At 37.2% G+C, this 15,890-nt stretch overlaps 5 protein-coding genes across 5 annotated transcripts; 1 reads left to right on the top strand and 4 right to left on the bottom strand.

The window, feature by feature from the left end:
- Positions 1 to 236: 236 nt before the first annotated feature.
- LOC131776497 (bile salt hydrolase/transferase-like) lies at positions 237 to 3,061 on the top strand. The gene is made up of 2 exons (XM_066161712.1): positions 237 to 278; positions 1,321 to 3,061. Exons 1-2 carry the CDS (start codon positions 237 to 239, stop codon positions 2,383 to 2,385), a joined length of 1,107 nt encoding a protein of 368 aa, XP_066017809.1. The 3' UTR covers positions 2,386 to 3,061.
- A 185-nt stretch (positions 3,062 to 3,246) lies between these two features.
- LOC131776496 (substance-K receptor) lies at positions 3,247 to 6,074 on the bottom strand. The gene is made up of 3 exons (XM_066161474.1): positions 5,939 to 6,074; positions 5,451 to 5,621; positions 3,247 to 4,515 (listed from the first exon to the last, which is right to left on the bottom strand). Exon 3 carries the CDS (start codon positions 4,430 to 4,432, stop codon positions 3,365 to 3,367), a length of 1,068 nt encoding a protein of 355 aa, XP_066017571.1. The 5' UTR covers positions 4,433 to 4,515; positions 5,451 to 5,621; positions 5,939 to 6,074; the 3' UTR covers positions 3,247 to 3,364.
- A 666-nt stretch (positions 6,075 to 6,740) lies between these two features.
- LOC131776575 (neuropeptide FF receptor 2-like) lies at positions 6,741 to 9,537 on the bottom strand. The gene is made up of 2 exons (XM_059092782.2): positions 9,426 to 9,537; positions 6,741 to 8,011 (listed from the first exon to the last, which is right to left on the bottom strand). Exon 2 carries the CDS (start codon positions 7,929 to 7,931, stop codon positions 6,978 to 6,980), a length of 954 nt encoding a protein of 317 aa, XP_058948765.2. The 5' UTR covers positions 7,932 to 8,011; positions 9,426 to 9,537; the 3' UTR covers positions 6,741 to 6,977.
- Positions 9,538 to 10,642: 1,105 nt separating this feature from the next.
- On the bottom strand, positions 10,643 to 12,385 carry LOC136278228 (neuropeptides capa receptor-like). The gene is made up of 2 exons (XM_066161711.1): positions 12,329 to 12,385; positions 10,643 to 11,786 (listed from the first exon to the last, which is right to left on the bottom strand). Exons 1-2 carry the CDS (start codon positions 12,331 to 12,333, stop codon positions 10,643 to 10,645), a joined length of 1,149 nt encoding a protein of 382 aa, XP_066017808.1. The 5' UTR covers positions 12,334 to 12,385.
- Positions 12,386 to 13,364: 979 nt separating this feature from the next.
- Positions 13,365 to 15,392, bottom strand: LOC131776587 (substance-P receptor-like). Its single transcript, XM_059092798.2, has 2 exons — positions 15,339 to 15,392; positions 13,365 to 14,795 (listed from the first exon to the last, which is right to left on the bottom strand). Exons 1-2 carry the CDS (start codon positions 15,341 to 15,343, stop codon positions 13,709 to 13,711), a joined length of 1,092 nt encoding a protein of 363 aa, XP_058948781.2. The 5' UTR covers positions 15,344 to 15,392; the 3' UTR covers positions 13,365 to 13,708.
- Positions 15,393 to 15,890: the final 498 nt, after the last annotated feature.

Genomic DNA, 15,890 nt, shown 5'->3' with positions numbered 1-15,890 from the left:
TATTCATTTTCTCCCCTCACGGCGGGGAGAAGAGGTGAAGACAAAAAATGAAATATAAACTTGAGATCAACTTTAAAATGTATGTTTTCCTAATATTTCGGTTCGGGAACTGATGAACCCGTCATAAGGGGCTAAAGGAAAAAAATGAATGGTTCATTAGACCGCCAACAGACCATCATGTGTTGAATGGTGTAGCTCAATGGTTCAATTTGACTCTTGCGTGGAAAAAAGGCAACATGTCGAGACCTGTGATCGTGAAATGGGATAACATATCATTGGTCAGTCGATATCTTGCTCTGCAAGTCACATTATTATATAGCTAGCAGCGCACGCGGGCAAGATGAAGTGAATCCTGTGTTCTGATTGGCTACCTGAGCGGGCATGATGGGCCCACCCTCGCCCGTTCGGGATCCCCCGCAAGAAAACTTACAAAGTTCGTAACTTTTGGACAATGTTTTCATATATACATAGAAAAAATAAACGACCCTCTCGGGTTTATTGTGCTGCAAACACAGTTGGCTTTCACTATCGGCTCTCGAAATAAACAGGCCATTCTTGATTCTTATCAAAGCGAAATCTTTTGCTATACAATGAATCCTTTAATGATTAAGCCAAGAGAATATAAACTCTCTTGTATGGTCAAGATTACTGGATATTAGCCTCGTTCTTTTCCTACTTTTTTATGGACCGTGACTTCGTCTCAGTCCATAAAAACGCAAAAAAAAAAAGAACTCGGCCAATATATAGCCATTTTGACCTCACGTTCGGTCAATAACGCATATGAATATATTTTATGCAAACACGTACAAATCTGGCAAGGGAAGACAGTACAAAAAGAGCCCTTCTGAGCCCAAAATTTGTCTAACGTATAAGTCGGTGGACTTCTTTTTCCTTGTAATTTGGTTCATCAAGTGTTAACTTCAGCACTGAGGACAGAAGTATTTCGTCAAAATCTGTTACACTTAAGAGTCTGAGCCAATGATATAGAGAGAGCTTCTGCGTCCGTCAATTTGATGCCAAAAGCACATCAGTATTAGAATAAGGTTTTGTAGCCAATGCTTCTCAACCTACGTCTTTAACAAATAAAAAGCCGCTGATTAATATCAGTGAGCCCGCAATATGCCATAAATATTGGTCAGAGGATTCTTTGGTGCAACAGCCGTCACTTTAACATCTCAATGTTAGCGCAGTTAAACGATTGCATACGAGGCTTATTACATTTAGGACCGAACGTTATTACATTTAGGGCTTTATTACATTTAGGACCAAATGTTATTACATTTAGGACTTTATTACATTTAGGACAGTTATTACATTTAGGACTTCAACAGGCTTTTCGTTACAAACGCTTGTACCGAATTCCGCTTGACTTCCGAAGATAACTCGGTGGTCGTCGGTCGGAGTATGGAGTTCTTCGATGTAGGGTATGATCTCGTTGTAGAACCTGAGCAGTATCCTCATATAGCGATTCCTAAGAAAGAATGCTTCGTTAATTCCCAATCGCTTCTACAGTGGAAAAATAAATATAGCATTGCATACGTCAACGCTTTGGACTTGCCCGTAGCTACCGATGGTTTTAATGAAGCTGGTCTTTCTGTTGCTGCAAACCTCTTCGTTGGCTTCGCCCATTTCCAGAAAATACCGGTCGAAAAATGCCACATGGCGGTGTCTTCTTTGCAGCTTCCATTGTGGATTCTTGGAAACTTTGGGACAGTTCAGGAATTAAGGGATGCTTTGAAGAAGGACACTTTCCCTCTGGTGTTTGAGTTTAACCTTCCTGAAAAGGTTAAGAAAATCCTTCAGCTTCACTATTCCATCGTGGACGCTTCTGGGGATGCTATCGTTATTGAGTTTACTGAACAGGGGAGAATGGTATTCGACAACACTCTCGGCATCTTAACCAACTCCCCGCCCTATGATTTCCATCTAATGAACGTCCGCAATTATGTTGAACTTTCCAAATCGGCCCATGATTCTCTGGTGTTGGGCAAAATGACGTTCGAAGCTACTGGCCAAGGAAGTGGACTCCTAGGAATACCCGGTGACTTCACACCGCCATCAAGATTTGTACGCGCGGCTGTCATGGCTCATTTTTCCGATCAAGTCCAGACAGGCAAAGACGCAGTTATCAAGGCTTTTCGCATCTTGAATACCGTTGATATACCCCGCGGAACGTCCTTTGATTACACTGTTTGGTCTGTTGTCAAAGACTTGACGACAAAATCGCTTTATTTCCGATTCTACGATGACCTCACCATTTGTGTACTTCACATGAATGACGTCAAGAAAGACAAAAGGCTGAAAATGAAAATGAATGAATGCATTGGTGGTTTTGTTAACATAGCCAAAGACCTCAAGCTGGCCATGGTTCATGATGAACTTTAGGAAACTCCATGATGATTCATTGAAAATTCTCAATCAGAGAGAATTTTCGGTCAAACTCCGCCGTTCAAACAACAGACTCTTGTGTGATTGTGTGAAAGAGTCTGCTAGGAGCAAAATCTCTTGTGTGATTCTAAAGTGTGTACTCTAGTATAATATCTTGTGTGATGTAGAAGTGTCTCTCATGAAGAGCGATATGACTTGGGAGTGTTTGCCTAAAGCATAAGGGAACCTTAATGTAATTTCGAGTGTGTTCCACAAGGAAGAGCTCTAATGCAACTTGGAGGGTGTGTCAAAGTACAATTTAAGTCTGTGTGATTTGGAGTTGTACGCTAGAAGCAAGGAACAATGTTCAATTGAGTGTCGTGAGTAATCCGAGATTGTGTAGGTTATGCTTTTCTTCACTCTGTGATTGATCCAGAAAACTTGCACCACCTTCTCAACTAATCAGATACAAAACTAAAACCAATCATGAATTGATCGCCCACGTTCTCCCGCTGCAGATAGTTTGGTAGTTTTTACTTTGAGTTCTCATTGGCTCTTAGGGGTATTTTTTTTCCTTCTGATTTTGGCCGTCGGGATTACTTTGGTTTTAGTTTTATAAAACCAAAAAGTGCTCTTAAATATTGTGTGATTTAGAAGTGTCAGCCAAAAGCGTAATTTAGACAAAGGGAAATTATCATTACATAATTTGGAAGTGTGTGTGAGATATTCCATGTATGATAAGTCCTGGACACAGTACATTACTTAAAAGCAAACGTGATCTTTTTCAAGACTCTGTCTAAGGAAAAATAATAGACAACTTTATTCAAGAAGCTGTGCTAAAATTAAATGATAAAACGCGGACCACGGTGTCTTAAGAATATTACTCAACTTAATTTTTAAATATCCCCATAGGAAATCAAAAGTAAATTCATGACATAATGTTTTAAACAAATCTGCAAACTGTATCGCTGTAATTAAATCCCTCGTTCATATATATTCAGTGCGCCATTGACTTAAATCCAGTTTCTTCTGCTGGAAGGCCACCAGCTTCAACTAGTTCACTTTTCTCTTTTCTGCCACAGAAGAATCTCCCGAGAGAAAACATCCACAATTTACGCAGGGCTTGACGGAAATTCGTGCTGAATGCAAATAAAATAATTGGATTAATTACTGAACTGAGCGACGGAAACACAAAATAAGCGAACCCAAGAATCCACTTACATTTGTCTTTGACGAAAAGTTCAGGAAATGTCATCTTAAGAATCAAATAAACGAAAAAGAAAGAAAAAGAAATGAAAAACATAACAACGATTGATTTGAATATCTTCAAAATGTTTCGGTTTTGCTCATTTCTCCGATTTTGATAAGAACTGCTGTTTCTCGCACCAGTTCCTGGTTTAATCCTTTTTTGCAAAACACTCATAACCCGCGAGTAAAGAATGACAATGGCAATAATCGGTGCGATCTCAAACAACGCCAAACCAGTAATGTAATATATCATGAGAGCACTGCTATTCCATGCAAATTTGCAATAAGTTTCTTGACCAAAGTCTTCGGCTCTGGAATAATACAGCATCGGGAAGCAGTATGCCATTGATATCGTCCATGTCGCAAACAGCAGAAATGTTCTGACTTTCCCAGTGACCAACGTTGATTTTAATGGGAACACGGTAGCGATGAATCTATCCACAGCGATCAACACCAGGCTCAGTATTGACACAATAACTGACGTCATTCTGAAAAATACTCCCACTTTGCAACCAGCAGTGGCCAGAGACCCTTTAAACAGACTTCCTCTGCTCGTTATGATCTCGTTTGAAAGATAAAGCGGCCAAATGGTGAGGCTTGAGAGAAAATCAGAAATGGCCATGTTGACGTAGTAGTAATTAGTACTTGTCCTAAGGTTTCGAGTTTTGTACACTGCAACGATCACCAGAATATTTCCAAGTACAGCAACCATGCTTAGGAAAGCCGTAGATGTTGTGAAAAATATAGAAATAGCGTCAGGGCATTGTGAATCACTATCACTGAAATTCATCATCGTATGGCTGTAGTTGTTTATCATGATAAGCTCAGTCTTCTGGAAAATGTTTTGTTTGTTTGTTGTAAACCGCTCTGTTGGATGGCTTCAAAATTAGTCCCACTTGACTGAAAAAGTTAGGACGCATTTATAAGCTTAAATATAACCGAGATATCAATAAGCTGCTTGAAAAAAAAACTTTTTCTCGTTGTAATTTGTAAATGTCATAAATCAAAAGTTCAGGAGATAAAATTGGGATTTTTAACCCAACATTAAGCATTACATGAATAGTAAAATGGCAGTCCATGCCTACACCTGCAAGAAAATATATTTCTGTTAGAGGAGGTTTTCAACAAAACGATTAATCTGCGAAAGGTAACCTTGATTCCTTCTAAAAGCAATGTAGAGAATCGTGGTGTTTCCAGTTCTTTCCGCAGTTTTTGTATACGGGAAATTTCTAGGACATCACGAAGGACGTTCACCATGGAGCAGAACGGCTAACTTTCTGCTTCGCAAACTACATCGCGGCAAACGTTTCTTGAAAACTTACTTCACGGACTTCAGAAATGGACAAAATAATAAAGGCCGAAATAAATGTTCATTAATTATGGTCACCATATCCGCATGTTATGTTTGGGGATTATTTATGGCAAATATCCACAGTAAATTGCACAATATATTTGAACGGGAACTGCGACAAACTTGCGAATGAGTTTTAATGACCATTGCGAGATAACGAGCAGATCGACATTGTCAAATAGTTTTGGGCCATTGAACCATAGCAAACTGTAAGAAACGTGAAAGAAATATTGATGTTATTTTTAGATATAATTTTGGCTTCAACTGCAATTAAAACTCCAAAACGTTCAAGCTACATGAACCCTGCATTGAACGAGTGCAATATTTTAACGCAAATTAAATTTGTCGCAAACATAATGGAGATAATAAGTTCTTCGATTTTTTTTCTATTCGCTTAAAAATGATAACATTCCAAGGATCAACTTCTGTTACGTATTGATTTTACACACGGGATAAGGCTATAAAAGGTGTGAAGAAATCTTACCTCAGTTATAACGCCGAGATATTTCGTGAACAAAAGAACCCTAACGAACAATTGGCACAGTAGCAATATTGCATTAATTAGGGTTAGATTGTCAGGTCACGTTTGCGTTCTCTAACATCCTAAAGAATGGCTTTCTCCATGTTTTCTTTTTGCGTTTGTGACTGCCTTCGTCTAAAAAGGAAAAAATGAAATGTTATTTAATTGAAGCTTTTTTTAAGCTGGACCTTTTTTTTTTTAGGTTGAGAGGAAATATTGAATTTTCAGTTTTACACCCAATGTACCCGCTCAGATTTTTAGCGGACAATTTTCTAAGCATCTATATTTCACTATGGTGTGTCAACAAGGAAAAAATTGAAACCCATGAGTTTCTTATAAACAAAAATTGGAAAAGAAAATGGAGTTATGAGCTGGAGCATAAACTGTAGGAGAACGGCAACGTGGAGACAAAATCGCGGATTTAAAGAGAAAATATATCTTAAATTACTTACCGCTTACTTACAGCTTAACGGAATGATGTATTGATATCAATCCGCTAAAATTGAGGCGCAAAAGAACGAGAATATTGACACCTCTATGTGGTTCGAAATATAAATGAAACTGTCAGCTAATTCACGTATGTTATTGGATCCATTGATGTTAGTCATGCACGAGTAAGAACAAACAAATTGACAGGGAGTCCGCATTATGAATAATTTTTAGTTCTGTCATTTTAAACCATAACAGGTCTGATATATGCTTTTTCCTTGCATTTCCCCTTTGAGATTTATAGGTGACGCATGTGTCGCTAGAGTTTTTAAGTGGCAGTTTTCCTGTTTTGAGAATCTTCTTTTCAAATCTCCTTATAGTTTACTATGATTGACATCGCTATAAATTTACTTTTACTTTATATTTCATTAGGTATGTATTTGAAGGATTTTGTTTTTCGCAAACGACTCTTAACTCATTGGGATCAGAAAAAGGTGAAATAAATTAGAAAACTGCACTAAGATGTACATGTTATAGTGCTGTGGGAAAAAAATGACATCAAGTGAGCATTAACGGCTGCTTTGTGAAGAGGGAACATTTTGATGACAGGGGTAGGTTACTCAGTCACGTTTAAGTCAAAACAAATAAACGCCGTCAGCTATGACGTTACTGAGCTCATAGCCTACGTGTAGCCGTAACCTTCCCCCGCCTAAGGTGAAACGGAGGCGAGGCAACGTCTACGCAAAGCTGACACTAATCATGTTCCCTGACGTCACTCTTCTGCAAGAAAATATATAATAACTTTTTATTGGTTAGCCCCTTCCGTCGATTCTTTTTTTCGACAACCGTGGCACTGTTTACAAATGTAAGCAGAAACGGCGTGGACGTTGAAATCTAGTTTTGTCAGCGCGGTACTAATCGAACATCGTCCTCTTCTTACTCTATCCAAAAATCGCTCATAATCTTTTCCTTTATCCTTAAAAGCAAAGCATCAAGGGCCGGGAAAACTCGTTCACTTTCCTCTTTTCTGCCACAAAAAAAGAATCTCCCGAGAGAAAACATCTACAATCTACACAGGGCTTGACGGAAATTCGTGCTGAATGCAAACAAAATAATTGGATTAATTACTGAACTGAGCGACGGAAACACAAAATAAGCGAACCCAAGAATCCACTTGCATTTGTCTTTGACGAAAAGTTCAGGAAATGTCATCTTGAGAATCAAATAAACGAAAAAGGAAGAAAAAGAAATGAAAAACATAACAACGATTGATTTGAATATCTTCAAAATGTTTCGGTTTTGCTCATTTCTCCGATTTTGATAAGAACTGCTGTCTCTCGCACCAGTTCCTGGTTTAATCCTTTTATACAAAACACTCATAACCCGCGAGTAAAGAATGACAATGGCAATGATCGGTGCAATCTCAAACAACGCCAAACCAGTTATGTAATATATCATGAGAGCATTGCTATTCCATGCAAATTTGCAAAAAGTTTCTTGATCAAAGTCTTCGGCTCTGGAATAATACAGCATCGGGAAGCAGTATGCCATTGATATCGTCCATGTCGCAAACAGCAGAAATGTTCTGACTTTCCCAGTGACCAACGTTGATTTTAATGGGAACACGGTAGCGATGAATCTATCCACAGCGATCAACACCAGGCTCAGTATTGACACAATAACTGACGTCATTCTGAAAAATACTCCCACTTTGCAACCAGCAGTGGCCAGAGACCCTTTAAGCAGACTTCCTCTGCTTGTTATGATCTCGTCTGTAAGATAAAGCGGCCAAATGGTGAGGCTTGAGAGGAAATCAGAAATGGCCATGTTGACGTAGTAGTAATTAGTACTTGTCCTAAGGCTTCGAGTTTTACATACTGAAACGATCACCAGAGTATTTCCAAGTACAGCAACCATGCTTACCAAGACCATAGATGTCGTGAAAAATATGGAAATAGCGTTAGGGCATGGTGAATCACTATCACTGAAATTCATCATCGTATAGTTGTTTATCATGATAAGCTCAGTCTTCTGGAAAATGTTTTGTTTGTTTGTTGCAAACCGCTCTGCTGGATGGCTTCACAATTCCCACTTGACTGAAAAAGTTAAGAAGCATTTATAAGCTTAAATATAACCGAGATATCAATAAACTGCTTGAGGAAAAACGTTCTCTCGTTTAATTTGCAAATGTCATAAATCAAAAGTTCAGGATACAAAATGGTGATTTTTAACCCAGAGAATATTCTTACCTTCAACATTTAGCATTATATGAATTATATAAAGTTAGTATTAACCTTAACCCCTGCAAGAAAATATCTTTCCTTTGGAGAACGTTTTCAACTCAATGCATAGGTTGCGAAAGGTAACTTTGATTTATCCTATTAACAATGTCAAGAATGGTGGTGTTTCTAGTTTGTTCCGCAGTTTTTGTAAACGGGAAATTTCTAGGATATCACGAAGGACATCCACCATGGAGCAGAACGGCTAACTTTTTGCTTCGCAAACTACATCGCGGCAAACGTCTCTTGAAAACTCACTTCATAGAGTTCAGAAATGGACAAAGGCCGAAATAAATGTTCATTACTTTTAGTCAAAATATCCGCATGTGATGTTTGGGGATTATTTATGGCAAATATCTACAGTAAATTGCACATCATATTTAAACGGGAACTGCGACAATTGTCAAATAGTTTTGGTCCATTGAAGTATAGCAAACTGTAAGAGACGTGAAAGAAATATTGATGTTATTCTTAGATATAATTTGGGCTTCAACTGCAATTAAAACTCCAAAACGTTTGACCTACGTGAACCATTGAGCGAGTGCAATATTTTAACGCAAATTAAATTTGTCGCAAACATAATGTACATAACACGTTCTTCGATTTTTTTTTCTATTCGCTTAAAAATGATAACATTCCAAGGATCAACATCCTGTTACGTATTGATTTAACACACGGGATAAGGCTACAGAAAATGTAAAGAAATCTTACCTCAGTTATAACACTGAGATATTTCGTGATCAAAAGAACCCTAGCAAACAGTTATTGCATTAATTAGGTTAGATTCTTAAGTCACGTTTGCGTCTCTAACACCCTAAAGAATGGCTTTATCCATGTTTTCATTTTTCCTGTAGGACTGCCTTTGTACAAAAAGATAAAAAATGAAATGTTATTTAACTGAAACTCTTTTAAAGCTGGAACTTTTTTTAGGTTGAGAGGAAATACTGAATTTTCAGTCCTACACCTAATGCACCTGCTCATATTTTCAGCGGACAATTTTCTAAGAATCGATATTTCACTATGGTGTGTCAACAAGGACAAACATGAAACTTATGAGTAACCAAAAATTGGCATTTAATTGAATTCAGAAAAAGAAAACAGAGTTGTGCACTGATATACAAATTAAATATATAGGAAAAAGGCAACGTCGAGACGAAATCTCTTATTCAAAGAAAAAATATCTCCCAAATTGATGCTCTCTCATGTCAAGTTCGTACAAATTGTGACTTACCGCTTACTTACAGCTTAACCGAATGATGTATTGATATCAATCCGCAAAACTTGAGGCGCAAAAGAACGAGAATATTGACACCTCTGTTTATGGTTCGAAATACAAATGAAATTGTCAGCCAATTCTCGTCATGTTATTGGATGTATGAATGTGTGCACGATTAAGAGCAAACAAATTGACAGAGAGTCCGCATTATGAATAATTTTTAGCTCTGTCATTTAAAACCATAACAGGTCTAATATCCTCATGCTACAAAGTAAAATTTACTTTTACTTTATATTGCATTAGGAATATATTTGAAGGACTTTGTTTTTCGCAAACGACTCTTAACTCATTTGGATCAGAAAAAAGTGGAAATAAATAAGATAACTGCACTAAGATGTACATGTTATTGTGCTGTGGGAAAAAAAATGACATCAAGTGAGCATTAACGGCTGCTCTGTGGAGAGGAAACATTTTGGTTAGGTTACTCAGTCACGTCAAAGTCACAACAACTAAATGCTCTCAGCTGTACTGAGCTCACAGGTATCACATCATAAGCTTGATGTTGAGACAATGAAAGATGCTACTTTTCATTTTCTGTGGTTCTTTTCTTACGATTTCTTTCCTCAAGAGAACACAAGAATACATGTCATTACCTCGTTATCTCTGACCAAACTTATTGATCACTGTCATTTGACATCTGTTATAAAATGTGATTAGGATGTTGTTGCCTGATGGGAAAGAGGTTTTGCAAATGTCTATGCAAAAATACTTTTTTGAAAACGGGTTTCCTGTTTACGTTCTACCTAGTACCTTTTCCTTTTAGGCAGGAGTGATTAAGTTAGGGTTGAGATGGAATACGTAAACGTAATTCATTTTATTTATTTGACATCTTAACAATTCTAAATACAAAAGTATATCCCTAACATATAGAGACATGATTTTGACATTAAATGTTTTACAAGCATTATCGGATTCAGGCCGACCAATTCTTATTTCGTGAGATTTCCCGGCTGATACTGGAAAACTAAGTTATTAACTCTAAGACTGATCATTATTCACTGTATCATGGTTGTAATTCACAATATTAACACGCCAAATTGAAGTCTACTTTTTATACATTTTATTTCATTGCGCAATGTTTTGCAGTCTTTGTAAGATTGAGAAGTTTCCATTCTCTTTTTTGAACTACAGCTTTTTGTTGCTGAATTGTTGCAATCTCGTGGCTTTTTCTGCTATGACCAGTTATTTATTATCAGTGTTTTTCCAAATCCGTCAAATATGAGAGACATATAGCTTAACTCAGCCTTACCAACATGATCTATTTCAACTGATCCAACCCCATTCTTGGGTATGCACAGAAACCGGCGACATTTATTGAAAGCAAGAAAAGGAATACGAAAGCTTTTCATCGCCTGTCGAAATTTTGAACTAAACTGGAAAAGGACAATAGGATTGATTGCTGTGCTGAATGACGGAAAGACGTAGAAAAACAAACCTAGGAGTAAGAAGCATTTATCTTGAAGAAACAACCCTGCATGAAACATTTTTAATGCCAAATAAATGCAAAGTGGTGTCCAACAAGTAAAGAAGCTGGCAACAATTGATGTTAAGATTTTCATTAATTTCCGATGTTGATCTCGTCTTCTTCTGATATGCTTTTCTTGGACTGAGTTTCCTATGTTTGGACGATTTTTAAGTGTCTTTGTGATGCGAGTATAGAGAATGGTTATACCAGCAAGAGGCATGCAATAAAATATAACAAATCCAACAGCATTAAAAATTGTGTTAGCTGAAGTACTCCAAACTACTCTACAGAATGTTTGGTTATTTACCTTCACAATTTCAGCGAACGTGTAATATGGGTAAGCAAAGCAAACAGGAATGATCCAAGAAAACAACAGTAAAATAACTCGAAATTTGCCATTACTCATTACCGTTATCTTTACTGGGTGAACGATAGCCGCATATCTGTCGACGGGTGTTAGAACCAAGCATAACACGGACACTATTTGTGAAATTGCCCTGAAGCAAATTCCCAGTTTACAGAGAATTAAGGCAGAGTGTTGGGTGAAGAACTCAGCTCTTGTCAGCATTCCTTCGACTGCATAAAGTGGCCAGCTGAAACATGCACAAATGAGGTCAGACATGGCCATGTTGATTATGTAATAATTAGTCCTCGTCCTCAGGTTGGGAGTTTTGAAAAAACTTGCAATGATGAGAACGTTGCCAATCAGAGCCGCGAGTGTGACCATGGATATAATAACTGTAAATAGCGTGGACACCACGTTAGAACAGGGTTGGCTTGGACTGGGGTGACTCGAAGTAGGCGTAGAAAAACTGGAAATATTCATTGCTACACGTTTCGCAAATGCTGAACTGTGGGAACAACAAAGAAAACGTACAAATGAATTAATTACAAAAGGAAGAAACAACAAGTCTTAAGATAGAATAAGAGAGATGGCAAGTTTTGAGCTCGGTAAACGATCATTTCAAAGTGCGACAGAACCTCGCTAGCTAACATCTACCGTTTTTCTACGCCATTGTATCATTAAGGAGAAAAAAGATGTCACACTTCGAACTTACACCAAGTACGTTAAGAGTTACAAAGCGCGACAATCTTCTCAAACAAAGTGCAACCGAATGACTGTTGAGGTGACGATCGAGCAAACTAAAGTCAAGACTGTCCGATCTTACAAATAGCCAAGTTTCAGAGGTCACCTACTGAAAACCGATTGCGTTACGTTAATCAAGAAGCAGTACGATCAAGTATACAACCAAATTTAGATGAACCAAAGTCTAAAATAACGATGTCGCCCTTTTTCGTAGTTCATTTAGCAACTAAATAACGCTTCTTATTAATTTTAACCCTCGTTTTCATGATATATCATCTAAATATAATACAAAACTAAAACACCCACCTCATCACAGTCGTCTGTTATCTTAGCCGGGAGATTTCGACGCGAAGTGACTCAACATCCTTTCGTAAATCACGTTTCCCCGATGTATTTGTATGTTACACCAGCGATATTTGTCTTTCTATTATCATTTAACATTTTCCTTTTTCAACAGTGTCACAAAAATTAGCATATTTCCTTACTTCCTTCTCAGCTATCAATCATCAAGGGAATACATTTATTTAACTGATTGGTTTCTTTTCTAGTTGTGAGGAGTCTCTTTTCATAATTGCTTTACGATTGCTCTCGCTGTTCGCTTTAGTTGTGAGAATAATAGGAAAAGGTTTTCATTCTTTAACAAATAATAGGTCATTTGAACTGAATAAAAGGAAATTAAAAGGGGTCGAAAGTAAACTCACCATACCTGTCACCTCAAGAGGTTTTCAAAGCTTTGAACAAACGCGTATTAAGAAATTGAATGTGAAAAAATGAAAAGAAAATTGCCTCTGCTCTTCCAAAAGCTGAACCAACCACAGTAGCAAGCGCAATTTTACTGTATGTCAATTTTAATTTTCTTAATTGGCCATTAACATTTTCCATGCTTACTCATACGACAACATCATATTTTGGTCACGCACAACTTCGCATATCGTCATCAGAGCTAAAATTGCAGGCGAAAATGCTTTTAAAGGACATCTTGAACTGGTTTTCAGTTTTATACCCGAAATTTATACACTATTATTTGATGGCCGATGTTTTTTTTTTTTCTTGTGCCACGGGAATCGTAACATTAAATGAAACGAGGGGGGTTAGGTAGAACTTCTTGCTTGGCCAGGAAGATTTTAAACGAAAAAGAGGTTTTGCAAATGTCTATGCAAAAATACTTTTTTGAAAACGGGTTTCCTGTTTACGTTCTACTCAGTACCTTTTCCTTTTAGGCAGGAGTGATTAAGTTAGGGTTGAGATGGAATACGTAAACGTAATTCATTTTATTTATTTGACATCTTAACAATTCTAAATACAAAAGTATATCTCTAACATATAGAGACATGATTTTGACATTAAATGTTTTACAAGCATTATCGGATTCAGGCCGACCAATTCTTATTTCGTGAGATTTCCCGGCTGATACTGGAAAACTAAGTTATTAACTCTAAGACTGATCATTATTCACTGTATCATGGTTGTAATTCACAATATTAACACGCCAAATTGAAGTCTACTTTTTATACATTTTATTTCATTGCGCAATGTTTTGCAATCTTTGTAAGATTGAGAAGTTTCCATTCTCTTTTTTGAACTACAGCCTTTTGTTGCTGAATTGTTGCAATCTCGTGGCTTTTTCTGCTATGACCAGTTATTTATTATCAGTGTTTTTCCAAATCCGTCAAATATGAGAGACATCTAGCTTAACTCAGCCTTACCAACATGATCTATTTCAACTGATCCAACCCTATTCTTGGGTATGCACAGAAACCGGCGACATTTATTGAAATCAAGAAAAGGAATACGAAAGCTTTTCATCGCCTGTCGAAATTTTGAACTAAACTGGAAAAGGATAATAGGATTGATTGCTGTGCTGAATGACGGAAAGACGTAGAAAAACAAACCTAGGAGTAAGAAGCATTTATCTTGAAGAAACAACCCTGAATGAAACATTTTTAATGCCAAATAAATGCAAAGTGGTGTCCAACAAGTAAAGAAGCCGGCAACAATCGATATTAAGATTTTCATTATTTTCTGATGTTGATCTCGTCTTCTTCTGATGTGCTTTTCTTGGACTGAGTTTCCTATATTTGGACGATTTTTAAGTGTCTTTGTGATGTGAGTATAGAGAATGGTTATACCAGCAAGAGGCATGCAATAAAATATAACAAATCCAACAGCATTAAAAATTGTGTGAGCTGATGTACTCCAAACTACTCTACAGAATGTTTGGTTATTTACCTTCACAATTTCAGCGAACGTGTAATATGGGTAAGCAAAGCAAACAGGAATGATCCAAGAAAACAACAGTAAAATAACTCGAAATTTGCCATTACTCATTACCGTTATCTTTACTGGGTGAACGATAGCCGCATATCTGTCGACGGATGTTAGAACCAAGCATAACACGGACACTATTTGTGAAATTGCCCTGAAGCAAATTCCCAGTTTACAGAGAATTAAGGCTGAGTGTTGGTTGAAGAACTCAGCTCTTGTCAGCATTCCTTCAACTGCATAAAGTGGCCAGCTGAAACATGCACAAATGAGGTCAGACATGGCCATGTTGATTATATAATAATTAGTCCTCGTCCTCAGGTTGGGAGTTTTGAAAAAACTTGCAATGATGAGAACGTTGCCAATCAGAGCCGCGAGTGTGACCATGGATATAATAACTGTAAATAGCGTGGACACCACGTTAGAACAGGGCTGGCATGGACTGGGGTGACTCGAAGTAGGCGTAGAAAAACTGGAAATATTCATTGCTACACGTTTCGCAAATGCTGAACTGTGGGAACAACAAAGAAAACGTACAAATGAATTAATTACAAAAGGAAGAAACAACAAGTCTTTAGATAGAATAAGAGAGATGGCAAGTTTTGAGCTCGGTAAACGATCATTTCAAAGTGCGACAGAACCTCGCTAGCTAACATCTACCGTTTTTCTACGCCATTGTATCATTAAGGAGAAAAAAGATGTCACACTTCGAACTTACACCAAGTACGTTAAGAGTTACAAAGCGCGACAATCTTCTCAAACAAAGTGCAACCAAATGACTGTTGAGGTGACGATCGAACTAACTAAAGTCAAGACTGTCCGATCTTACAAATAGCCAAGTTTCAGAGGTCACCTACTGAAAACCGATTGCGTTACGTTAATCAAGAAGCAGTACGATCAAGTATACAACCAAATTTAGATGAACCAAAGTCTAAAATAACGATGTCGCCCTTTTTCGTAGTTCATTTAGCAACTAAATAACGCTTCTTATTAATTTTAACCCTCGTTTTCATTACATATCCTCTAAAGATAATACAAAACTAAAGGCACCCACCTCATCACAGTCGTCTGTTATCTTAGCCAGGAGATTTCGACGCGAAGCGACTCAACATCCTTTTGTAAATCACGTTTCCCCGATGTATTTATATCTTACACCAGCGATATTTGTCTTTCTATTATCATATAACATTCTCCTTTTATAACAGTGTCACAAAAATTAGCATATTTCCTTACTTCCTTCTCAGCTATCAATCATCAAGGGAATACATTTATTTAACTGATTGGTTTTTTTTCTAGTTGTGAGGAGTCTCTTTTCATAATTGCTTTACGATTGCTCTCGCTTTTCGCTTGAGTTGTGAGAATAATAGGAAATAATAATAATAGGAAAAGGTTTTCATTCTTTAACAAATAATAGGTCATTTGAACTGAATAAAAGGAAATTAAAAGGGGTCGAAAGTAAACTCACCATACCTGTCACCTCAAGAGAGTTTTCAAAGCTTTGAACAAACGCGTATTAAGAAATTGAATGTGAAAAAATGAAAAGAAAATTGCCTCTGCTCTTCCAAAAGCTGAACCAACCACAGTAGCAAGCGCAATTTTACTGTAT

Source organism: Pocillopora verrucosa, chromosome 14 (assembly GCF_036669915.1).
Source record: "Pocillopora verrucosa isolate sample1 chromosome 14, ASM3666991v2, whole genome shotgun sequence".
NCBI classification, from domain to species: Eukaryota; Metazoa; Cnidaria; class Anthozoa; order Scleractinia; family Pocilloporidae; genus Pocillopora; species Pocillopora verrucosa.
The sequence above is the reverse complement of the archived record's forward strand: the minus strand, read 5'-3'. Positions and strand labels throughout refer to the sequence as shown.

Coding starts and splice junctions, on each gene's coding strand:
- LOC131776497 (XM_066161712.1), top strand. CDS start 237: ATGTCGAGACCTGTGATCGTGAAATGGGATAACATATCATTG. Junction 279..1,320: donor AATGGGATAACATATCATTG/GTCAGTCGATAT, acceptor TATTACATTTAG/GACTTCAACAGGCTTTTCGT.
- LOC131776496 (XM_066161474.1), bottom strand. CDS start 4,432: ATGATAAACAACTACAGCCATACGATGATGAATTTCAGTGATAGTGAT.
- LOC131776575 (XM_059092782.2), bottom strand. CDS start 7,931: ATGATAAACAACTATACGATGATGAATTTCAGTGATAGTGATTCACCA.